The sequence below is a fragment of the Sphaeramia orbicularis genome, chromosome 3 (assembly GCF_902148855.1).
Source record: "Sphaeramia orbicularis chromosome 3, fSphaOr1.1, whole genome shotgun sequence".
Taxonomy (NCBI): domain Eukaryota; kingdom Metazoa; phylum Chordata; class Actinopteri; order Kurtiformes; family Apogonidae; genus Sphaeramia; species Sphaeramia orbicularis.
The window spans coordinates 54,689,341-54,716,296 of NC_043959.1; the positions used below are offsets into that span (position 1 = coordinate 54,689,341).

At 37.5% G+C, this 26,956-nt stretch overlaps 1 protein-coding gene across 4 annotated transcripts in view; it reads left to right on the forward strand.

Annotated features, from left to right (window-relative positions):
* Nucleotides 1-22,622: 22,622 nt before the first annotated feature.
* The window catches only part of pcdh17 (protocadherin 17), a 93,867-nt gene continuing 89,533 nt past the window's right edge, over nucleotides 22,623-26,956 (forward strand). For 2 of the 4 annotated variants that reach the window (XM_030121489.1, XM_030121497.1), the window contains exons 1-2: nucleotides 22,623-23,018; nucleotides 23,900-26,695. In XM_030121489.1, coding sequence (XP_029977349.1) covers nucleotides 24,200-26,695 — 2,496 coding nt within the window. In that variant the 5' untranslated portion in view covers nucleotides 22,623-23,018; nucleotides 23,900-24,199. The remainder of the gene's footprint in view (nucleotides 23,019-23,899; nucleotides 26,696-26,956) is intronic. The other 2 variants (XM_030121506.1, XM_030121515.1) reach the window with 1 other exon arrangement.

Sequence of the window (26,956 nt, forward strand, 5' to 3'; positions counted from 1 at the left end):
CAGTTTATCATTTACACGTGCATTAAAACTTACATTACAATTACAAATACACAAAACATTTAGTAACAGGTATAATATTGTTAAAATTGCATTTACTTTTCTCAAGACATTTCGGGTTGTTCATATGTCTTCAGGTTATTCACATTTTTTGTAAAAGGACAGTTTGTCAATGTAAACATTTTCATGTAATTTTTTTTTTTTTTTTTACACTAAAAGATAAAATTGCTGTCATTATTTCTAGGCTATTATGACAGTATTTTTCTGGTCTGACCCAATTTAGATCTAATTGGTTTATATGTGTATATATGGAACATGAAATAAAATGATTTTTTACACGATTGATTGTTAATATCTTCAATGTAATTTTTGCATTTCACAAATTCATCCTACGAGCCAGATTGGACCCTTTGGCGGGCTGGATTTGGCCCCTGGGCCACATGTATGACACCTGTGTTCTAGACCATATATGACCAATATAATAATTAAAGAAATACACATAATAAGTGTGCAAAAGACAGATAGATAGATAGATAGATAGATAGATAGATAGATAGATAGATAGATAGATAGATAGATAGATAGATAGATAGATAGATAGATAGATAGATAGATAGATAGATAGATAGACTTATTTAAAGGCTGTTCTAAAGCTACCACTAGATGGTGGTAATGTGTTTACTACTCAATACCAGCAGATGGATGCTATATTATTAAACCCATCAATAATTACAGGTTAAATACACAACCCTAGCTCTTCTTTTTCTTCTTCTTTTTTTTTTTTTTTTTTTCAAAGTCTTACATTCATTTTCTACCGTAGTGGCTAAAAAAAGACCTTCAGGGTTTTACTTAGGAGCTCTATTCTTCTCATTTCATCACAGAGATGAAGGAAGGTTGTCCATAGCAACCATGCATTTAAGTATGCTGTCACAGGTTACTTTTTCTCCGTTGTTTGACAATTAATGAAGATTGCACGGATGTAGGAAAGAGTCAGAAATGATAGTATGGTTTGGGGTATAAATAAGTTATTTGTTGATTCCTTATGAATATGATTGAACTCCAGTAAAATTATAACATACTGCAATCACCGTGATGCTTTCACAGACCAGGTTACATTATACGTGGAGCATCATTGTGAGTAGCACCTGTAGGCACTTCATAGAGTCAGAAGGCTGTCTCCTGCTGTTGTGTACATGTAGCGATGATGAACACAACCCATATGCATACTTCAATGCCTTGAGAGTCTACAAAGAATCGCAGCAGCTCTGAGGGAATCAGGTGCTGCACTCTCATTTCAGCACGATACACATCTAAGCGCAGGCACCACACCGCCCTATGGGGATAGGTTGGAGTCTTTGTTTTGCTTTCAACCCCTTTGATATCTCCTGGTGGGAAGGTGGGGGGGCAGGAGTTTGGAAGTGGAAGATAAAAGAAAAGGAAAAAAAAAAAAAAAAGAAAAACTGCAGGAGTGAGAGTGAAAGACAGAGTGAAGGAGACATGGTGGGTGGAGGGTGGGCTCGTTCTTCTGTTGATGGGAAGCAAAAATTTTACATCCCACCTTGCACTTGCTGCCCAGGATCAGACCTCAGAGCTGCATGGATTATCAGAACATGTGCAAGCTTGTGGTTATTTATACATAGCAGGTGTGAATAAAAAAAACAGGGAAGGATAACATCACAAATGAGAAAAGATTCATGTTCTAGCTGCAGTAGAAAGTGAACATTTAACTCCAACAGACCTCGTTATAGAATCCTATGACGTGTTCCTGACGCTTTCATCGCAGTAGTAGGTCCATAATATCACCTGTTGGTCTGTTTGTCTCTTACCGTCTATCTTCAGTATCTTATTTTGCACATTTTCATGCTATTGATTCCACGACCTGAAAAACTGTTACATTTATCTGACACTATTGTTCTTGTTTGAAATGGCATGCCTTCATGGTATTAAAGGGGTTATAGTATCAATACTTGCAACTCTCAACATCAGCAGAACACACTAAGGACAAAACCACCGATAAATCAATGCTATGTATCCACAGACTGTATCACTCACTGAATAAAGTATAAAGATCATTGTTTACACACATTTGTATTATGGCATCGTCAAGTTTTCTTCTTAACCCTTTCATGCATAGGACAGTTATTCTACAGCTGTTCTATTGTATATTCATGGATTTTGTTGTTTTACTTGCATATCAACCAACATGGTGGATACTTATGCACCATCCCATAATACACTGACATTCATACTGTAACTGTAACTTTGCTTTTCTTGATAAACCTGATCTGTAGCAACATATTTGAGTGTAAATCAATTGCTAATTGTTATTAGACTGTAATTAACAGTTTTTTTAAACAAGAAGTTGTTGTATTTTGTTGTTTTTTGCATATTATTTGAGTGAGTACTGCTATTTCAGTATGTTAAAATGTGAGAAAACATCAGATTAGCAACATTAAAAACACATTTATTTAATAATTTTCACTTAGTATGACAGTAAATGCATGTTTCTTTGCTTCAGTTGTTGTATTTTGTTGTTTTTAGCATATTATGAGTGAGTAATAACTACTATTTTAGTATGTTAAAATGTGAGAAAACATCAGATTAGCAACATTAAAAACACATTTATTTCATAATTTTCACTTAGTATGACAGTAAATGCATGTTTCTTTGCTTCAGTTGTTGTATTTTGTTGTTTTTAGCATATTATGAGTAAGTAATAACTACTATTTTAGTATGTTAAAATGTGAGAAAACGTCAGATTAGCAACATTAAAAAAACATTTATTTCATAGTTTTCACTCAGTATGATAGTAAATGCATGTTTCTTTGCTTCAAAAATTAAACTCATGGTGTCCAGCTGTACATTTTTGGGTTAGGTTTATAAAAAAAAAAAAAAAAATCAATCACATTGTTTTTTTCATGCCTAAAGAGGAATAAAATCACGGAGGAAAAAAAAAAAGAAGCTTGATTAAGGTTCTCATAATTCATGCATGAAAGGGTTTAAAAAAAAAAAAAAAAAGTCACAGCCAGTTATTTTTGTCTCATAGTCTTCATATAAGATACTGTCAGGTGATGTTATAGCTCTGTTAGCTTAGCTCTGTTAGCTTAGCTCTGTTTTTAGACTGAAAACAGACAGTAAAACCATAAATCACTATGTTTTCTGTACAGTTTGTTGCCAATAACTTAGAAATATCACAGTTTAGTCTGAACCGTAGATCAACAAACAATAAATTTAGCAAAGATAATAACATCATATAATCTTATCTCTTTAAAACCTGACGTGTCATCGCTGACACACCCTGTACATATGCAGCTTAGATGGCGGTAACTCTTTCACAGTTTGTCCAATTGGAAAAATTCCAACAGTTTCTAATACCTGAGATGTTGCGCTTTATAAGCTTTACTGGGTCATTATGGTAATTTTACTCACGCCTGTAGAAGCTGGAAAAGAAACCGTTTTAGCAGAATTATAACATGCAGTAAATTGTAAATGATTACAAGATTTTGAAAGATCTGGGGGGAAAAAGTGTTCTGGAAAAATGGGCAAACGGACGCACTCAGATTATTTTTAACCTTTTAGTTAGTCAAAATAAGAAAAAAACTTCCAAGCGGAGCATTTTAGGCTAAGGGTTTAACCCATAAGGACCCAATGTGACTTTTGCAGCAGTTCCCAAATGATTTCTTCTCTCTATTTAACCTTTCTTAAGAGATTTATTACCATTTATTGTAATATTATCCTCTGAATTTTGCATTTTTTCTGGTGAAAATCATCTATTTTCCTATGTTTAATTGACTGATCATGTAAATGTTCATAAAAGCTCAGAGTAATGTCAAAGGTTATTGTAACAAAACAGAAAAAAAAAAAAACTTGTTTATGACTTATTTCCTACATTTAGTTAATTTTGTTTACTTATGATTGTATATCATTATTAGACACTGCAAATACTTTTTTTATTTCAAGTCTTTGGGGAGGCCCTCGATAAACCACTTTGGTTTTTGGCTTCCCCGGCATGTCTTTTACTGTTGTTATTATTGTGTTTTATTGTCGTGTATACATGCGAATAAACAAATCAACAATTCAATTCAATTAAAAAAAACAAGAAAATGTGACTTTTTCTTTAAAATCTATCATTAATTAACTGAACTTAAACCGAGTGTCTCTATCCACGGTCACTGATCCAACTCCATGGGTTTTACTGGTGAATCAAAGTTGTAGAAGATGACGGTGTTTCCACATTTGCTATACGGAGCCTCTGAACGTCCAAATGGGTCATATCTGATGACCATGAAAAGATGACAAACTGCATTTTACGCCAGTTATTTACATGGACTGATAGGATTAATGGAGTTTAGATCAGTTGATAGTTTTAGTCGGTGGTGGATGTTTGGGTCTTTATGGTTTAAAGGGATAATTATACCTTCATTATCAAACTGACTTGTGTAGAAGAAACACTCCCATTTCATCATCCAACTCCATTCTTTTCATTTAGATCAAAAACAACAGCAGTGCTTCTAGTTTTAATCACTTTGTCACCTTGTTTGACTCTAAAAGTTGTTTCCTAGCGGTTCTCATCCCATCCCGTGACTTTCTGACACTTTGGTCAAAGCCCCGTGGCATTAATTTTCCTCACCATGGGAGATGGGTAGAGTGACTCACTACTGCCTCTAGTGGTCACATAAATCCAACAGCACAGTGTAAATAGATTCAGTCCATATCAGTCCACTGCTCTGGCATCTTTCTACTTCAGTACTCTCAGTTCTAAACAATGATACTTTTAGGTCAGACTTGAATATTTTAAAGTAGTAGTACTACACGTAGACCCTTTAAAGCTTGGATACAAGCATGAAGTTTCTCAAAGCTGATAAAGGGTCCAGTCATTTAACTGCTGTATGCATAATGGACTTCTTGCTGAATTTACTTGAGAGCATAGCAGTTTGATGTATCGCAGGAACAAAGCGAAGTCACTCTGCATTAATCTCCATAGCAGTTCAGCGAGAAAAAACCAAAGGCGTCTTGAAAGCCAGTCACCGCGCTACAACGCTGCAGTGTCACTCCCATCACCTTTAATGGGTAGGGGGGAAGGTTACTCTGTGTGAATGTCTGTCTGTCTGTCTGTGTGTCTACTCTGTGACATACAAGCTGACCGAATTGACTGCGGACCAGATGGACCCCGATGTGGATGGCTTGATCAAGTGGAGCGTTATCAGACCACCCACTCCGGCTGACATAAGCTGTGAGGGCTAAGCGTATTAGGAGGCAGGGGGTCCGCGGGGACTATGGAGACACTTCAGAGTAATAAACTCATCAGGAGAGAGACAGATACACCTGTTCTCTACAGGGTGACTGAGACAGAGGGCACCGAGAGGGAAGAGGACGAGGAAGATAGAAGGAGGAGCGGCGGCTGTAGCGCACAGACAGGAAGAAGGAGATAACAGCCGAAAGAGAGATAAAAAAGAAAGAGACAGAGACGCTCAGCTGCAGAGGGTGAGACTGAGCGACTGTCCCTAGACTCAAAATCGCTTTAGATGAGACAAACTGAGTGTTGGCCTAGTTGAGTCCAAGTCAAGCCAAACACTAAAGAGAGAATCTCAAATCCTGTTTCTCAAATCCCCAATCTCTTAAAATCAAAATGACAACGCTCCTTAGAAGTGTTGAGTGCAGCAGCAGCCGTGTGACAGTAAAGTTCATTTCGTGGCTCAAAACAGTTGTTGAATATAAGAGAAGATACAATGCATAATATCAATCGCTAACACAAGAAATTCGATGTCACAAGTGATATGTAAATGTGAGGAGGGCATTGTAGCATAGCAGCCTTAGCAGACATGGGCAGCTGCACAGAGAGAGTAACGTCTATCAAGTCTAGATAAAATGAGATGAGATGTGCATTAGAGGGAGCGAGACAAATCTGTTCCCTCCATGTACTGTATAAGCCCAATGCCAGACAAATATAGTTACTCTACTAGGTCACCTATATAAAATTGGTTGGTAATTTTCTACAATCCTACAACACTTGTTCTTACTGAATCTCCTGAAATAATGCAGTGACCCATATGATTCTATCTCCTCTGTAGAAAATCACTTTGACCTATTTCGATCCAAAGTAGTCCATGTTCTTATTTCTGTCTTTTACTTAAAAAATGAATGAATTCTATAAAACACAGGAGGAAGTTGTGAGATGTGTCTGTACAGACATACTGCGGAGAATATTAGAAATGTAGTTGTTTGTGTCTGAAATGTGAAATGACGTGCTACATTAAATCAAAATATCATCATTATTGTTTTAAGTTAACCCTTTCATGCATGAATTATGAGAACCTTAAGCAAGATTTTTTTTTTCCTCCATGATTTTATTCTTCTTTAGGTATGAAAAAAACAATGTGATTGATTTTTTTTTTTTTTTTTTTATGAACCCAACCCAAAAATGTACAGCTGGACACCATGTGTAAATAAACATGCATTTATTGACATCCTGCATGAAAACTATGAACAAAAAAAAAACAATGATAGTAATCTGATGTTTTCTCACATTTTAACAAACTATAAAACTAGTTACTACTAATATGCAAAAAAAACACCCAAACTTTTCGTTAAAAAAAAAAAAAAAAAAAAATTACAGTCTAATAACAATTAACGATTGATTTACACTCAGATATGCTACTGCAAATCAGGTTTATCAAGAACAGGAAAGTTACAGTAATGGTATGAATTACAGTGTATGGGATGATGCATAATCATCCACTGTATTGGTTAATATGGAACTAAAACAACAAAACCCATGAATATACAAGAGAACAGCTGTAGAATAAATGTCCTCTGTAGTGACCAGTATGCATGAAAGGGTTATTGTTAAGGTGCACTTAGTAAAAATAAAGGAAGATTTGGAGTAGGGACTCACATTCTAAGTACTTTCCAAGGCAAAGATCTTTTTCATTTTCAGTATAACATATAAATTATGTCATTCACTGCAAGAAATGTATCGGTTATAAATCTTTTACATGGACAGTGTCATATCATATTGGATTGTTCATTAGTGTTTAAATACATATCTTAATGCTCTCAGCATGAAGTGAGAGCATTCCGTGCCTGTAACAGAATTTCAGAGAGATTTATTGTAATAATTTGCAATAGCTTCCTGGCAACATTTAGTATTCAGACCAAATTGAATCTGGCCAGTTCAAAGTGGGCACTTGAGAATGGCCCAGTAATTAGAGGCAGGCTGATGACTAAATCTATGTCTTTTATTCCTCCTCAGGTGGTCTTCGTCTTACCTGCAGAGCATGGCATGATGCTGACACAGGGAGTTGAGACTGAGAAGTCCTTTGGCAATGATAGGCTTTAAAACGTTAACGTGAAATGACACACCAACACACATAACACCAGTTCTGATCAGCGCTGATTGCATTATAAATGTCCATCAACCATCTGTTCTCTTCCGGCTGTCTTCAGCTGCAACTCAGACATTTAAAAGTGTTGTATCTAGCTGTCGGCTTCTCAATCTCCCCCTCTCTTTTACTTTATCTGATGATAAGCTCCACAAGAGACTCTTTTGTTTTACTTTGAAAAATCTTCGGAGAAAATCAAGCTGGGCAAAAATTAATACTGGCACCGGCATCTCACACATTCCTCTACAATGCTTTTGTTTTACTTATTAAAATTACAGAGATTAATTAAGGAACAACCAGAGGTGTTTATTAGACAGAATAAAGGATTTACAATGACGGAGGAGGCCAAGAAACAATACACAGGCGAGAGATTTTCATTAACACTTATTAAGTAGATATTATGTATTTTTTAATCAGCCTCCCAGTGTAAAAGTACTCCACTAATAAAGGTCAGTTTTTCCATGTTCATTTGGGAGTTGCAATAATGCAAACCAAAGTGTTTTAATTCATGAACCCAAGCTGAATATATTCACAGTGGGCCTCATTCACCAGTCATTTGTAAGACCAAACCTATTCTTAATCTCCATTTATGCCATTTTCAGATTATGGTAGTAACGAATATTTTGTTATGTTGATGTGGTTCTTAGTTGTTCTTAAATAGCACACACTCATACATTGGAGTGCTGACATGTTTGTGTTATTGCATTTCTACTGTATTTCAGCATTAGAGGATAGGCATTACAGTAACATAGGATGAAGAATACAAGGAAAAAATGGTAGTAGACGCTTTACTAAGTAAAAAAAAAAACATACAATGTGAATGTTCAGTTTGAACATAACCAACTTGATTAGTGTCCCACATTTTCCAGTTTTCATAATGAGTTTCTGCTCTATATGAAATCTCTCAATCACATGAAGAGTAAACCTGCATTGAAGCTTCTATCAATTATTGCAGAATATAATTTGTACAACAAGCCCTAGCCTCCACCTCATTACCTCCACCAGGAGGTATTATGATCGCTTTGCTTTGTGTGCGTGCCTGTTTGTTTGTTTGTTTGTTTGTTTGTTTGTTTGTTTGTTTGTTTGTTTGTTTGTTTGTTAGCAAGATAACTCAAAAACTTATGGACAGATTTGCATGAAATGTTCAGGAAATGTTGATACTTGCACAAGGAAGAAATGATTAAATATTGGTGGTGATCCGGGGTGGGGGGGCCCACAGGGGGGCCCCACTGATTGGCCTTGGCTGAGGTTTGCGCTCTCTGAGTGCTTTTCTTGTTAATTTTTTTTTCCCAAAAATTTGCAGTCTTGATGGTTGTTGATATCTATGTGTGTACTCCTATTTGCACCTGTGCCTTTGCATGTTCTTTAATACGGATGCCAAGTTGTTACCTCTGCCAAGGAGGTTATGTTTTTGTCGGTGTCGGTTTGTCTGTCTGCCTGTGTGCAAGATAACTGAAAAGTTATGGACGGATTTGGATGAAAATTTCAGAAAATGTTGATACTGGCACAAGCAACAAATGATAACATTTTGGTGGTGATCGGGGGGGTGGGGGGTGGGGGGGGGGGGGGTGGACACTGAGCTGCCTTGGCTGAGGTCTGTGCTCTCCGAGTGCTTTTCTAGTTTGGATATTTGTATATTGTCAATAAAAAAAAAAAAAAATTAAAAAAAAAACTTGATTAGTGTCCCATGATGCACTGAGGTTTTATATTTCAGCATATTAGTGCTGTCAAACAATTACAATTTTTAATCAGATTAATCACAGGGTTGCTGTGGATTAACTTCAATTAATCATGATTAAATATCATTCTTTTTTTTTTTTTAACAAAATTTTATTCATATTTATATTTCAAGCTTTACAAAATGTACCATCCTTACATATTCTTAATGTAGAAAGCTACTTATCTTTTATAACATAAAAAGAACAAAATAAATAAACAAATAAACATAACTTCTCGGCAAACTGGCACCTCAAATCAGTGTACTGTTACAAGGTCTTATTTGCATACTTAATATATCTGCCTACAATTATTTTAATAATTACATAAAAATACAAATAATATTCCCCCAGTGTCAGACTCTCAAATGCTACAATATCAAATCCAAATGGATTATCAAAGGATTCCACCTCTTCTTGAACAAATCAGTGGTAAGGTTTAGGTTTGCTGTTATTTTTTCCATTGCATAGACCCTCACAATTCTTTCCTTCCACTGATTTATTGTTGGAGGAAGTGGTTTATACCAGGATACAGTTATCATTTTTGTTGCTACCAAGACAAGAATTTTCAAAAGATATTCTTTATCCTTATTTAAAAAATTAGCAGGGAGCACTCCAAAGATAAAAATCAGTGGGTCAAATTCAATGTAAGTGTGTAGTATTTTAGAAAGTTCCCCCCTAATTCCCTCCCAAAAAGATTTAAGTTTTGGACAATCCCAAAAAATGTGTGTGTGATCTTCAATTTGTCCACAATGTCTCCAGCATAAATTTGTTTTAGTTTTGTCAAACTTAGAAATAATAAATGGGGTTTTAAAATATCTAACGTTCACTTTCCAAATAAACTCTTTCCATGTTGGGCTGTTAGTCAATTTGTGGCCATTTTCACACAATTGTTCCCATTCTTGGTCCCCAATCACAACATTCATTATATCATTCATTTTTAATCTTAATTGCGTTTCATTTTGCATGTACAAACAGACTGAAGAAAGACGGGAATATACTATATGCACTTAATGTATTTGTCGCAATATGTTAGCCGAAGTGCTAGCAGAATCCCCGACTAACGTATACTTCGTGTTAACGTGAAATTTTAAGATGGAAGTGCTTCGGTGAAAAGACAACTCCTTCCTGCAGAGTGTGGATAATACTTTATGTCGGTCGACTGTTCCGACTTGGGTTGTTTTTGTCCTCATGTTTCCATCCAGAGGGCCAACGTACTGTTTATAGTCTTCCATCTTTATGGGTTGGTTCTACTGCCTGTAACTACCGCATCAACTGCCTATTCACTCATGCATTATGCGAACTCTACTTGGACAAACTGTCCGAAATGCGTTAGCAGAGACGTTCAGAGTCATTCTACACTGCAGATGGGTTAATTGCGTTAAAATTTTTAATCAGATTAATCATGATGATGGATTAATCCACTATTATATTTTTCATTATGGTCTGTAAATCTTCAAATAAATGAACACATCAGTAACCCTTGGACAAGTACCCCTTTGGGATATTTTATTCTAACAAGATCTGTCATCATGAGTGTCACAGCAATTTGGTGCAAGTACTGTGGCTCCCTTCCACACAGTCTAAACCTGTACCTCCTCATGTGCAGGTACTGCCCACCTCAGGCTTTTTGCACTGGCTCGGCCTATCACATAATGGCAGTTATCCTTCAGTAGCGCTCCATCACATACCCATACTCACTCCACTATTACAGCATCATGAAGGGAACTGGATGTTTTTGGAATGAGTAGGTGGAAAACTGCTATATGAACTGGAGAAAAGCTGGAAAAAAAAAAAAAAAAAAAGGTTTTATTCAGACTGAGTCAGAGCCTATAGATGACATAAGTGATAAATATCAGAATCTATCTTATTTCCTGTGTATTTCCATTTGAGGGGTTAATCTTTGGAATGGCCTGGAAGAACAATTAAAACAGTCTAAAACAATTAAAACTTTTAAAAAGATGTACGAATTAACTATTATTCAAAAATATAGAGCTCAGGATTGACGAAAGAAAATATTTGTTTAACCCTTTCATGCATGAATTATGACAACCTTAATCAAGATTTTTTTTTCCTGAGTGTTTTTATTCCTCTTTAGGCATAAAAAAAACCAAAAAACAATGTGACTGATTTTTTTTTTAAATCAACCGGTTTTTCATGGAGTTACAAAAACGTCCACTCAGCTACACCATGAATTTTATTCTTGAAGCAAAGAAACATGTATTTAAAACCCAATATGATCAAGTGATATGAAAACAGTGAAATGAAACCATGTTTAATGCAGCTAATCTGATGTTTTCTCACATTTTAACATATTCTAATACTAGTTATTACTCACTTCATGGAGATAATATGCAAAAAAATAAATATTAACAATTGATTTCCACTCAAGAACCAATCAAGAACAGCAAAGTCACAATAATGGTATGAATTGCAGTTTATGAGATGATGCATAAGTGTCCACTGTGTTGGTTGATATGGAACTAAAACAACAAAACCCATGAATATACAAGAGTAAAGCTGTAGAGTAACTGTCCACTGTAGTGACCACTATGCATGAAAGGGTTAAAAGACTAGGATCAATACTGGTAGTTGAGATAAGGACATGATTTACCTGAATTAAATTAAATATATATCATTTTCTGTTGTATACTTAGCAATGATTACACTGGGGGAAAAAAATCATATATATATATATATATATATGTGCGTGTGCATGTGTGTGCGTGTGTATTTTTTTTCATTGTTTGTTTTCTTGTGGAAACATTGTGTTAACTGTAAATAGGGTTAGGCAAAATAAGTCTTAACCTCAGCCTAAAGCCTTTCAGTTGCATTGTACATGTTTCAATGGATATATTGTTTTTGTTTGTTGTTTAAAGTAATTAACAACCAAATAAACTACTACTACTACTGATTTGAGTTCTGACCAGTTCTTAACTTCATCAGTTGTGTTCCCTTTTCTGGACCCAGTGTTCACTTATTATTCAGTACTGTGGAAAAGTCTTCAGCCACCTATAGTTTTGTTCTTTTAGCAGTATTAAAACGAGCATGCCTGTTTATTTCTCATTCTGTTTTATTCACATATAACAAGGAAATATGTGCACGGCCTTAAAAGACACACGAAATGAACTAAATGGGTTGAAAAGGTTAAAGTCATTATTTAGTGTGACCTTTGACCCCATCACCAGAAGCAGCACAAGCAGTTAGACACAACTTACATGTGTTGAATGAAACCTGGTATAAAATTATGTGTAATAGAGACAGAGGGGTATGTGCAGTATAACAGTGTGCAATAGCGATAGAGGGATATGTGAAATAGCAACAAGGGAAATTTAGAATATAATCATGTGTAATAGCGACAATAGGATATTTCTAATATAATTCATGTGCAGACCTTGATCGGTTTTTGCTTAGTGGCTTGCCTTGCCCCCTGGTTTTGTCTATTTGTGTGCACTATATGTTGTTGCTTGTTTTTCTTTTTGTATGGTTTACTTCAGTTATGGTATTATGTTGTATGTAAGCTGTTTTTTTTGTGTTTTGTTTTTTTTTTTCACCTGGCAATGATACTCGAGATGGAAATTAGCCTGATCCTCCTGAGACCCAGTAAGTACATATTTTTTGCCATTTTACATTAAATAATTTCCTTAATTGGAAACAGCATGATGCAGCAGTTTTTTCATGTATATTTCTATTTTTTCTTTTCATATAATGTTCTTTTCAGTGGACATTTTTTGATTTTTTTTTTTTTTTTTTAAGTAAAGCAGTGAAATGCTTGTCCACTACAGAAGACAAAAATGCATTGCTGGGTCTCAGGAGGATATGGGTATAATCTCTCGTATTTACATGTAAATGTTCATTAATACGAACTGTCCCATTTAAAAAAAAAAAAAAAAAAATCATTCAAAACATCAGAAATTGAATGCAGTAAATCTCATATTGTCTGAACAGAATAGTTCAAGACATTAAGAGCAAAGGGATGTCACACTGAATACTACCTCTTTTGTTTATAGGGGCTGTTTTTTCCCTGAATACTCACACTAACAAACGCATGTGTTGTCATTATAACTTTACTAAACAAACCTTATATTGGTCTAGGACTTTTTGCTCAGGACTGTACCTCCTCTCCAGAGCTACTTATGTTTAGTCTGTGTGTTTTCTTTCCAGTATTCTTGACTTCCCACTCAATTTTTCTCTTCATCTTCTATCTGTGAGTTCTGTTTGCGCACACAGCCCTGTGTTCTCATGCCCTTTATGGGGATTTGTGGGAGTTTACTTATGCTAATTGGGAACAACTGGCCGGTCAGCTCAGGTTAAGAAGACAATGGGATTTATTAGTTTAAGGACACAGGTGCAAACAAGTCTGCAGTTTGAGAACAGGCTGTTCTTGGTACCTTTCTTGAGAAAAAATACAAGAAAATCCTTATATTGGAAGATATTGGTGAGGTCCCACTCCAACTCATTTATTAAGTCGCTTCACACATGCAAGACAAAAATAGCCATTTATGTTTTTTGGCATAAATTCCTTGTTTACAAGATTTGGAGAATTTTTATTATTGATAGGAGGTTCATGTACAACCCATTCTCCTTTAAGAAAAAAAAAAAGGTGCATATTTGGCAGAACCAGCATAATATGAAGCTTTTTCCCCTGCTTTCAGACACAAAAAACAATTTAATCTCACTGAACATCTCACAAAACTAAAGAAAAACCTTTTTATTGTGATAGCATGCAAACATGCCCTGCAGAAACCTATGATTTTTCACAAGGAGACTGAAGAATTTACATGTCTGGCTCCGGTTAAGAAACATTTTGTGCCAACATGCCTACAAACAGGCAGTTAATCATTAATTAAATCCTCAGTAGGTTGTATATTTTGGTGTCCCTGGGCAAAGTTCCATACAAACCTTTCAACGAAATGTAATTCAAGTGGTCTCAGAGGAAATTTGACTTGTGCTCTTCTGCTTGGCTCTGGTTTTAGGTTTTAGGATATGTAGTCTGTGATGGAAAACTTTGGCCAGTAACGGATCATGCAGAGAGAGGATATAAAACTAGTGATTGACAGTTGTAAAGACCAATCACTGTCAAGTCTCTACTGGACAGACACTCACAAAAGAGACATAAGAAACTTTACACAGAGATCCTGGAGAAAAGGTGAGATGGTGATCCCACCTTTTTTCCACTGTTGACTGATTTCCACAGCCAAAGGAGGAACAGAGGTGAGACAGGCTGGACTTTTACACAGCGGACCTGCGTTCAGGAATCAAAGGGGCGGTCATGTTGCGCTCATTTTTTGATCCCCCCAGTGCAGGAGAGACAGCGGGCGCATATGGAGGCACTGGCATGGATTCTGCGAGCATGTCCATGTGGGCCCCAGAAGGGTTACAGTTGGGGTGTATATAAGGGTCCCATGTGGGTTTGTCTGCAGTTTCCATGGTAGCCCCACATGTGTTTGCCCATATCAGAATCAGAATCAAAATTAAAATGAAAATCAGAATCAGAATCTCTTTACTGTCATCAAGCACAACGAAATTGAGGCAAAGCTCTCAGGTTCAATGCAAGAATTTACAGACAGACAACAAACATCAGTAAAACAACAACAAATATCGGTAAAAGGCACAGTTATTTACATTAAAAAATAAAAAGAATTAAAACATAAAAACATGTAAAACATAGAATTTAAGTAGTGCAAATGACATGAAAGATAAATATCGTGGGATAAATAGTATGAAGAATAAATAATATGACATATTCAGATCTCTGATTCTGATATGGGCAAACACGTGGGGTCACCATGGAAACTGCGGACAAACCCACATGTGACCCTTATACGCAGCCCAAATGTAACCTTTCTGGGGCCCACATGGACATGCTGGCTAGGCACCTTCTATCTGACACTGCTCTGACCTCAACACCTTTAAATCCCTTTCAAAAACTCATTTATTTAAGATGCTTTAAATGTTTGATTTTAATTTTTAATTGTTTTATATTCATATACCTGCCTTTTGCACTGCTTTTTATCTGTTTTTAATGTGTTTGGTTTCTGTTTTTATCTGCTGAATGTAAAGTGTCTTTGAGTTCCATGAAAAGCACTTTACAGATAAAATGTATTATTATTATTATTATTATTATTATTATTATTATTATTATTATTATTATTATTATGCCCGCTGTGGCCAGCTTCGTGCCCCAGGTGAAAATGGCATGTAGCCGCAGAATCATGCTACTGCTTTCAAAACGTAACGCCTTGGTTGCGGAACGAGAGGTGTTCCTTTTACATAACGTTACGGAATCATGATCCCACCTTTATCATGGCTCTGTTACTACCTCTAGAAGAGTTACAAAGCCACAATAAATAAAGGTGGGACCAAATGATCCCACCATTTCATTTACACAGATGTTGTTCCAGAATAAAGGTGAAATATTCCCACAACAGAAGTGCTAACGCTTCACTTATAGTGGCGTGAAACAGCATCATATTATGTAGCTTTACATTCAGTCTAATCTTAGGACAGAGTGGAGAAAGCTGCAGAAGCACGGAGTGTAGTTTTTCATTCTGATGTTTTCTTTGAGTGATTTTCAAAGCTGGATGACACAGCTAAGCCAGGTCACGGATTATAGCTGTTGCTGTGTAGCTTGCCGTGGCTTCAAATGTAAACCCTGACGGTGCTCATTCCTAATTTACTCCTCACCTCTTTGAGATCAACACAGTGAAGCGGGTTAAACCTGTGTTTGCCTGTCTGAACGGGTCAATGCACTGACATCTGACCACGCTTTTTGGCAGTCAGTCCCTCTGACCAGCATGAACTGGGTTAGACACAGCTCAGATCTGGTCTGCTGGCATCCCTCTCATATGTCATTCACTGATGTTGAGAATTAAATAGATAAATATTTAAGAAATTAGTGAGGCTTGTCATTTTTACATTTTTTAAAAATTATAATTACATACAACAATATTTTTACACACTTATTATGTACATTTCTTTAATTATCATATTTATTATATATGGTCTAGTACATATTGCAGAAATTGCTGTTCTAATTTTGTATCTTAATAGAGTGTTTTAATCCCTAAAGACCCAAATATCCACTAGTGGCAAAATGCATCTACTGATGTAAAACATTTAATACCTATTGATCCACTGATCCTATCAGTACATGTAAATAATTGGTGTAAAATACAGTTTGTCATCTTTTCATGGTCATCAGATATGGCCCATTTGGAACATTCAGAGACTCCGTAGTGAACGTGGAAACACCGTCATATTCACAAGTAAAAACCCATAGAGTTTGATAAATGACAATAGATAAACCCACTTGGTTAATGTTCAGTTAATGATATACTTGACTGAAAAAGTCCCTTTTTCGCAGGTTTTCTCTGTTTTTGATATGATAACCCTTAAATGTAATCTCATCATGATGAATAAAGTATATGACCAGTAAACTGAATAAAGGAAGATACCTGATTGTCACTGAAAAAATGCAAAATAGAAAGAATAATTTGATAAATGGTGATAAATCCCTCAACTCATAAAGACCCAGTGCTACTTTTGTGTCAGTTCCCAAATGAAATTTTCTCTATATCTAACTTTTTTAAAGTGATTTATGACCATTTATTATAAGATTATCCTCTTTATTTTGCATTTCATCAGTATAAATCAGGTATTTTCCTGTATTTAATTTACTGATCATGACGATGTTCATAAAAGCTCATATTAAAGTTGACAGTCATATCAAAAACAGGGGAAACTGCCAAAAATTTACTTTTTCAGTAAAATATATCATTAACTGGATATAAACCAAGTGTTTCCATCCACTGTGATTGATCCAACTCTGTGGGTTTTACTGGTGAATCAGTGTTGTAGAAGATGGCAGTGTTTCCATGGTAACTATGGAGCCCCTGAACATCCAAACTGGTAATATCTGATGACCATGAAAAGATGAATTACTGCAATTTACAATAATTATTTACATGTATTGATAGGATTAGTGGATCAATAGGTATTAAATGTTTTACATCAGTTGATGCATTTTGCCACTGGTGGATATTTGGGTCTTTAGGGATTAAAACACTCTATTAAGATACAAAATTAGAACAGCAATTTCTGCAGTATGTACTAGACCATATATAATAAATATGATAATTAAAGAAATATACATAATGAGTGTGCAAAAATATTGCTGTGTGTAATTATAATAAAAAAAAAAATATGAAGAAAGGTTAAATAAGGAGAAAGATTAATTTGGGAACTGCCACAAAAGTACAACTATATGTATATGAATGTTTGTATATTTAGAGCTTTATACAGTGTATTTATATATTTTTTTCTTTTTTTGTTGTATTGACATTTTTTTTCCTGCTGCTTTGTATGATACTTGAATGGAGCCACTGTAATACGCAGTAATTTCCCCCTGCGATTAATAAAGTACTCTGATTCTGATTTTTGCATTTAACCTCCTAAGACTCAGCTATGGGTTTTCTGTCCACATTTGCGGACAAGAATTTCACAACTGTATACAAAAAAAAAGAAAAGAAAACTGTCCACCACAAAGGACATTCCATAAAAAATTTAAAAACGCATCTGAAAAAACGGTTGCATCATGATGTTTCCAATATATGCACTTATTTGATAAAAAAATAAAAAAGCTTGTACTTTGCTGACATTTCCTGGGTCTTAGGCGGTTAATGCGTGTAGAAATAAATGAAGTGTTTGCACTGTCACCACATTTTCACCATTGCACATTACATATTGCTACTCCTTTTGACCCCTTCACTTAGTGTCAAATGCAGGGTAAACATACTTCAAGTGAACACAGCATCCATGTGTTCACTGTATATTAATTACTCAGTGCACTGTTCATGGTTGCAGTATGTAAAACTGCTGCTTTGAAGAATGAAAAAGACATCTGCTTTCACGCTATCACAGACAAAGACACAAGGATTTAATCTAACCAGCTTTTCTCTCCTGCTGAACCCTGGCAAAATCAAGTAAACAATAAGGTGTTACTTCCCCTTCCCTCCAGCGCAGTACAGTGTACAGAAGAAGAGAGGTACAGATTCAGACGGCAACATGGAAGAATTTATGTGGGAGACAAACAACAAGCAAGTAGAAAGTAGTGGTGGAAGAGGTGACAGTTTTCTGGTGGCAAAACTCTCCATGTGTTAAAGTCAGCTCTGATTTTTTCCCTTTTTCCCTGACAGAAGAAGTAGAGGAAATGCTCAGACTTTCACGGCGTTGATCTTCATGGCTTAAATTTCTTTATAGTAGAAGTGTGTAGCACATTTTTCATTGCTCTAGGGAAAAGAAGAGGGAATCAAAGAGTGTGAGAAAGGAAGGAAAAGAGAATTCAGAAATGGTCTAAGTAGTGTGTGCAGGAAGAGGCCTTCTCTCTTGTTACCACCTGAAGAAAAGGCCATCACCATTAGAGCGAAATTTAATTTACGGAATTGTGTTTTAATGCAGCTGTTCGGCAGCAGCTCGTTTGGAATATGTTTTCTGTCTGTGCATTTCCTGAGGGCCGTTTAATTGGGCTAATGAAGAAAGCTGCTAATGGTTAGGTTTATCTCTGGCAGCACTAGTGACATTTCATCAAGGCAGGTGATTTTCCAAGCACTGGTGTGTAGCATTCCATGGCTGAAAGGGGGGAGGGGGGGGCAACGGCACGCTATCTGGGAAGATTATTAAATTTGGGGCGAGGACTGTACAATCATGGGGAAAGTTATAATCCGAATTCATTTATGAGTGAGTGAATTATACTCTAATTATTTTCCCACACATCTTTAAAACCATATTTATAAATCATCTTATTAAACCATCTGCCCCGCTGTTCAGCAGCTTGTCTTCGATTGTTTAATTGTGGGAACACCCCACAAGACGTGAGGGCTTCAGAAGGAGGTATCAGTGGGGAACATAGTGTGCATCACATTTGAGTAGACACACACACACACACATATACACACAGAGTGTATGCAAGCAGACAGAGACAGTGATGTGACATTTACCTTCATCAGTTATCAACATCTTGACATTACTACATCAAACCTGCTGTTTAATAATGAGCTTTGGTCGCCGTTTGACTAACGAATGATTCTGACACTCTTGTCATTCGCTCCTGTCAGAGAAAAAGGTCAGCGGGAAAGTCAAAGAGGTTGAGACCCATGTTTATACATAGACCGACTACATGATTATACAGAACAAAGCTGACATGTTGAAATAGCAGCACCAAATGAAGGGCATGGGGAAAGTCTGCAATGACAGCAGCAAAATGACAACAGGCAAATAACAGTCCAATCAAAAGACAACTAAATATCCTCATGATTGTGATGTGATATTTCAATTTGACTGATGCTCTGATAAGGTATTCTAAGTGATGTAAAAGTTGCAGATACAGGGGCTGAATGAGGAGAAGTTGTGTTGTACAATAAGATGGAGAATGTGCTTTTTTCTGGATACGTATGGGTTGGTGGACCAAGGACCTATTTATAATATTTCTGTTTTTCTGCCGGTGCTGGGGTATGATTTACTAACAGAAACTTTGCTACCGGTTCTTCTCCTTAGGTGAAAGTGAAGCATAATTCAGGGACAGCCAGAGATGAGTAAAGGTTTTCAAAAGTACTGAATCATCCCCGTCTAACTGACCTGAAATGTTTAATAACTTTTGAACCATTAATCCTATCAATATATTAAAACAATTCAAGTAAAATGCACTCTCTAAGCTTTTCATTGGCATCCGATGAGTCTTTTTTTTGGACTTCAGAGGCTCTGTAAAGAACAAAAAACATTCATCATCAGTCAGTGATGATTCAATAGTAATACCTATGTAGTCTGACAAATGGCTGTGGTTGTAGACTTATCATTTTGTCAGTTTTTCTTCAGTTTTCTCTCATATGATATCATAGCCTTTGAATTTACTGTGAACCTTCATGAGTATCGGTGTAGTTAGTGAATTAAATATGAGGAAACACCAGATTTTCACTAAAAAATGCAAACTGTAGAGGATAATAATCTTATGCATGATGATTAAATCACTTAGGAAAGGTTAAATGTAGAGGAAAAAAAACATTTGGAAGTAGTTCTAGGTATTAAGTGATTATAATAATGGCCTTAGTCATTCGAACACAGGTGAAATAATAAAGGGGCAGCTGTGGCCTAGAAGAATGGAGAAGTGGCTTATGACCAAAGGGTTGCCAGTTATATTAACCACACTGCCAGAGAAATCATTGGCTGATGTACCCTTGAGCAAGACACTTAACCTTCCATTTGCTCCCCAGGTACTTGACATGGCAGCCCCACTGCTCCTAGCCTGCGCTGTGTGTTGCATATTCACATGGAATATACTGACAAATAAAGAGTCTTATTCTACAAAGTTTTTCCTCCGCCAAGGCAGATCAGTGGCCTGGATTTGGATGAAAATTTCAAGAAATGTTGATACTGGCACAAGGAACAAATGATTAAATTTGATGAGGGTGATCAGGGGTGGGGGTGGGGCCACTGATCTGCCTTGGCGGAGATCTGCGCTGTCTTTTCTAGAAAAGCCCTCGTAGAGCGCAGACCTCCGCCAAGGCAGATCAGTGGCCTCCCCCACCTCCGATCACCACCAAAATTTAATCATTTGTTCCTTGTGCCACTATCAACATTTCCTGAAATTTTCATCCAAATCCGTCCATAACTTTTTGAGTTATCTTGCACACAAACAGACAGACAAACAGACAAACCAGCTCCGACAAAAACATAACCTCCTTGGCGGAGGTAAAAAAAAAACAAAACACATACTCTATATTTGGTTCAGCTTTTTCTATGTTTCAAAATAATCTTGGAAATTATGACGTAGTCCATTATTTTATAGAAATAATTTAATAAATTACTGAAAAAGCAAGAGCAGGATGTCTGGTAATCATCACTATTCAATCTCCTATCTATCTATCTATCTATCTATCTATCTATCTATCTATCTATCTATCTATCTATCTATCTATCTATCTATCTATCTATCTATCTATCTATCTATCTATCTATCTATCTATCTATCTATCTATCTATCTCACATCATTTATCAGGAATTTAATGTTTTTTTACACCATACATAAAGGCTTGATACACTCAGTTCTGCTTCAGTTTGCATTATTATTATAGATTTAAACAAAAGTTAAAAGATAAATGTAGAATACATCAGTCACAGACAAATAATGTTAATATATGAAACTGTTTCATGCTACACTATTATTGCACATGAGAAAATACCTCTGTCTTAATGTATTGAGGGTCTACTTGTATATAGTTTTTTTTTAATCTTACAGTTTTATTGATCTCATACTAGAGAGACAACTGATGGCAAAGAAAATAAGATAAGATAAGATAAGATAAGATAAGATAAGATAAGATAAGATAAGATAAGATAAGATGAGATGGGATAAGATAAGACAAGACAAAGCCACTATTGTCCTACATTTTTTGCAACAACAGGATATTGCAGCCCAGAATAAAATGTAATCACAGGAAGCAATAGATAAAAATGAAAGATAAAAAATAAATATCAAAGGTTCATCAGTTACATAGGAGAAGAGTGGATATGAATGAATAATAACCAGAGGATCATATAAGGAAAAATACAAAACAGATTGACAGCAAACAGTAATAAGAAAGCTTTATGATAGTAAAGAAATACTGAATAAAAAAAATCAGTTATTTAAATGGAAATAAATTGTAACCACATATGCTTTTTTTTTTTTGTCTGTCTATAACATTCATCATTGCTTCTTTGCTCCATATAAGGTAGAGTTTCAGTTGGAAAAGTCACCACCACTGAGTTACCGTTATTTTCTCTCTCTCTCTCTCTCTCTCTCTCTTTTTTTTTTTTTTTTTTTTTTTTTTTTTTGATGAATGACTTAACTGAATTTGCAGCCCGTTTCAGCCTGACTCCTATATACATCTCCAGGAAGCGCGTCCGTCCAACGCACGATTTCCTTTATTGTAAACAACAATGAAGTGTGATATTTGAAAGAACACAGATGCGCTACCGGTGAACTCCGGGCCACCAATCATTTGTAGTCTGTACCCAGAGCGGCTCCTGGATCCCTCCTCCTTTTTCCCTCCTCTTCAAATTCATTGGCTGCCAGAGGAGTAGCGACAATGTTTAATGCACCATGCGGTGTCCGGAGTTCAGTCAGTGAGAGGAAGCGCTCTATGTGCTTAGGGCTACTTTACGTGCGGGAAATACTAAATAACATCTCTGTATATATACACACCAGAAAACCACCTTTTTTTTTCTTTCTTCTTTCCTCTCTGACTGCTACAAAGAGACTGGCAGCAGAATGCTTGGTCGTCGGTGCTGACCAGCTCCTCGGCAGCTGCTGTTGTGGACTTTGATGGGGACGGAGGACAAGGACAAAATGCCAACACGGGGATCAGTCACTCATCGGTGTTTCGGACGTGGAAAAAAACACTGAAATTCTACTTTGGATCTACCTTCAAATTCACATCTGGAATTTTTTTTTTTTTATTATTATAATTATTATTATTATTATTATTATTATTTTGTTGCGCTCAGACTGTTTCTCCGAACAGTTTTCCCTTTTCTGAACATCGGTGAGTCACTGCAGGCACCAGACAAGCCTCTGCATCCTAATCAGACAGAGAGGACTTCAGCTCATTGACATTACAGTCATACTTTTCTGGAGCACTTTTTTCTTTTTTTTTCTTTTTTTTTTTTTTTTTATTTCCACTGCGCTTCACTGTAGCCTGTCTGTGCATCCGGAGGCTTGTGGCTGTGTTTTTTTTTTTTCTCTCCCTCTCTCCCTTTTGCACAGAAGGGGTGGAAAAAGGATACGGGTGGTAGCTATACCTACTTAAGAGGATGAAAGTCTGCTTCATTCGTACTGGACCTGACTGTTCACATTTTCACTGTTATACACTCGGACCTTTTCCTATGGTAAGTTTTATTCCCGATCCTCAGCCCTGTTTTGTTGGCTTGATCTCCCTGGGGGGGAAGTCTGTCTGTTTATTTCTCATTTCCAAATTATTATTATTGTTATTATTGTTATTCTTCTTCTTAGAATAATTCCCCATCCTTCTCTTTGCATGCGGATGCAACAGCTTCTTCCAAGGACCGTTGAATAGACAGGCAGGGAGAGAGAGAGAGAGAGAGAGAGAGAGAGAGAGAGAGAGAGAGAGAGAGAGAAAAGGAACAGAGAGCATCAGTGGAGAGAATTACACGGCTGTGCTGAGATGTTGGCAGCTCATTTCTGAATTTTTATAAGGCTCATTTTAAATATCCGGATTATGCGGATTTGTTAATGCGTGTAAGAGGCTCATTTTATACACACTTATTCAAATAGCCGCCACAATAGACCATCTTCAGTTGTACGCCTGCAGTGTTACCATATTATTAAAGTTGCCCTATTACAGTTCCAGTCTGCATGCTCATAATGTGTGAATGGACCATCATCACGCTCAGGTCAGGTCCCCCATTCCACAGAATTATCGACAGAAAAATGACCAAGAAAATAACTATTCGTAATCTTATGTTTATCACAATACATGGAGCAAATCAGCTGTAGGGGAATAATTATTTCCCCCTGTATCAGGCTGTGCAGAGTGCATTCCCAAGGTTAACTAATTGACAAGCTTCCCCCATAATTGTGGAGATGAATTACACATGAGCCTTGTTTCATTTTGGCTCAGCGGTGGATCTGGTTCCTTACTGGCAGAATGGCTACCGGGCTATATGGCTTAGGCAGTTTTTATTTGAGCAACTAATTGACACGCATGCATTATAACAAATATGTGTTCCTCTGTTCTTTTCCTTCGTAGGTGGTGTGAGGGAACATTTACGATGGCTATTCTGTTTGGAGACTGGATTGCGATTATTGCTCAGATGAGTTGGAGCACTCAGCTGAATATAAATTAGGTGTTCAGCACCACAGATTGCTGGAAGAGAGAGACAGAGACACAGCAAAGACAATCTACAAAGACAAATGCCAAGGTTTCACATAATGAACAGAACTCTTTTTATGATCCTGAATAATAGAAAAACCAAATTTGAGCAAAATATCAACAGGTCAAGGAGAGCATAAACCTAATACAGATTATAACAGCTCTTACAGCGTGGGGATGTATCTTTCTATTTTCTTTTTCCTTCTCCTGTGGGCTCAAGCCCTGACATTGAAAAACTTGAATTACTCTGTCCCTGAAGAACAGGGTCCGGGGACAGTGATCGGGAACATTGCCAAAGATGCCAGACTTGGACTCGATCAAACTGGGCAGGGAGGACAGGGTAAGAAAGCCAACTTTAGGGTGCTGGAGAACTCAGCACCGCATCTCATTGATGTGGACCCCCAGAGTGGACTGCTGTACACCAAGCAACGCATCGACAGGGAAACATTGTGTAAGAGAAATCCCAAGTGCCAGCTCTCCATGGAGGTGTTTGCGAACGACAAGGAGATCTGTATGATCAAAATAGATATTCAGGACATTAACGATAACTCACCCACTTTCCCTTCGGATCAGATTGATATTGACATTTCTGAAAATGCAGTGCCGGGGACACGCTTTCCGCTGACCAGTGCGCATGACCCAGATGCAGGAGAAAACGGCCTGAAAACCTATCAAATAACACGTGATGATTACAATCTCTTTTCCTTGGAGGTAAAATCCCGTGGGGATGGGACTAAATTCCCAGAATTAGTTATTCAACGACCACTTGACCGCGAAGAACGAAGCCATCACACCCTCATTTTGTCCGCTACAGACGGCGGGGAATACCCCAGGTCGGGTACCATGCAGATAAATGTTAAAGTTATTGATTCCAATGACAACAGCCCTGTGTTTGATCAGCCTTCATATGTTGTGGAGATTCCTGAAAACTCACCTCCTGGTAAAGTGCTGATTGATTTAAATGCCACGGATCCTGATGAGGGCAACAATGGACAAGTGGTCTATTCTTTTAGTGGCTATGCCCCCGAGAGAATCCGAGAGCTCTTCTCCATAGATTCCAGAACAGGGGTCATAAAGATTCAGGGTGAAATTGACTATGAAGAGAGCCCTGTTATTGAGATTGACGTCCAGGCAAAGGATTTAGGTCCCAATCCAATCCCGGGCCATTGTAAAGTCACAGTTAAAGTGCTTGACAGGAATGATAACTGGCCGTCTATAGGCTTTGTGTCTGTGAGACAGGGAGCCATCAGTGAGGCGGCACCTCCAGGCACTGTCATTGCTCTGGTTCGTGTCACAGACAAAGACTCTGGTAGGAATGGGCAACTTCAGTGCAGAGTGCTGGGTAATGTCCCCTTTAAACTTGAAGAGAACTATGATAACTTCTACACGGTGGTGACAGACAGGCCCTTAGACAGGGAGATGCAAGATGAGTACAACGTTACAATTGTGGCCAAAGACAACGGCATTCCTCCTCTAAATTCCACAAAATCTTTCACGGTAAAGATTCTAGATGAGAATGACAATGTTCCTCGCTTTACCAAGTCAGTTTACCTCCTGCAAATACCTGAGAACAACATCCCCGGAGAGTACCTCGGTTCGGTTCTGGCCCATGACCCAGACTTAGGACAGAATGGCACAGTTTACTACAGCATAATAAACTCCAACGTTAGTGGGGGTGACGTCAACACCTATGTCAATGTAAACGCTGCCAACGGAGCTATATACGCAGTAAGGTCCTTCAACTATGAGCAAATAAAATATTTTGACTTCAAAGTTCTTGCTAAAGATGCAGGATCTCCACATCTTGAGAGCAATGCTACAGTGCGTATTAGCGTTCTGGATGTCAACGACAACATACCTGTTATAGTTCTGCCTCTACTCCTGAACGATACCGCTGAAATCCATGTGCCACGCAATGTTGGCGTAGGCTACATAGTCACCACAGTCAGGGCAGTGGATAATGATTATGGTGAGAGTGGAAGGCTCACATATGAGATCTCAGATGGTAACGAAGAGAACCTTTTTGAGATTGATCCAGTGACTGGGGAGGTAAGAACAGCCCATCCATTCTGGGAGGACGTGAGCCCCAATGTGGAGCTTATCATCCGGGTGTCGGACCATGGAAAGCCAACTCTCACTGCTGCTGCGAGGCTGATCATCAAGGCCTCTAATGGACCTCTCTCTGGTGGAGCGCCCCACGTTACGGACAGACAGAACTGGGACATGTCCCTCCCTCTAATTGTCACTCTTAGTATCATATCCATCATGCTTCTGGCCGCTATGGTGACCATAGCGATAAAGTGCAAACGGGAAAATAAGGAGATTCGTACTTATAATTGTCGCATTGCAGAGTATTCGCACCCTCAGCTGGGGAAAGGCAAGAAGAAGAAGATTAACAAGAACGACATCATGTTGGTGCAGAGCGAGGTGGAGGAGCGGGATGCCATGAATGTGATGAATGTGGTAAGCAGCCCTTCCTTGGCCACCTCTCCTATGTACTTTGACTACCAGACACGCCTGCCACTCAGCTCACCAAGGTCAGAGGTCATGTACCTCAAACCCACTGCCAATAACCTCAGCGTGCCCCAAGGCCACGTGGGATGCCACACCAGCTTCACAGGCCCAGTCACCAGCACTACAGACACACCTACTAACCGCATGTCTATCATACAGGTAAGAGAAATTGCACTGTTCTCCTTCACTGTTGTGCCACCGTTCCCCCATCACAATCCACAGACAGAACCTATTTCTTATATCAATGTTTGCTTCTTGTTTTGTAAAATGAGAGAGAGAGAAAAAAAGACAAGGACAAGCAGAGGCAAAGAGGCTCAGGAGCACAGAGAGAAAAGATGGGAGGGAGGGGTGAGCATTAGAAGGATTAAACAGTCATTCTGGTGCTCTGATAGAGCAGAGCCAGTGACATCAACACAGATC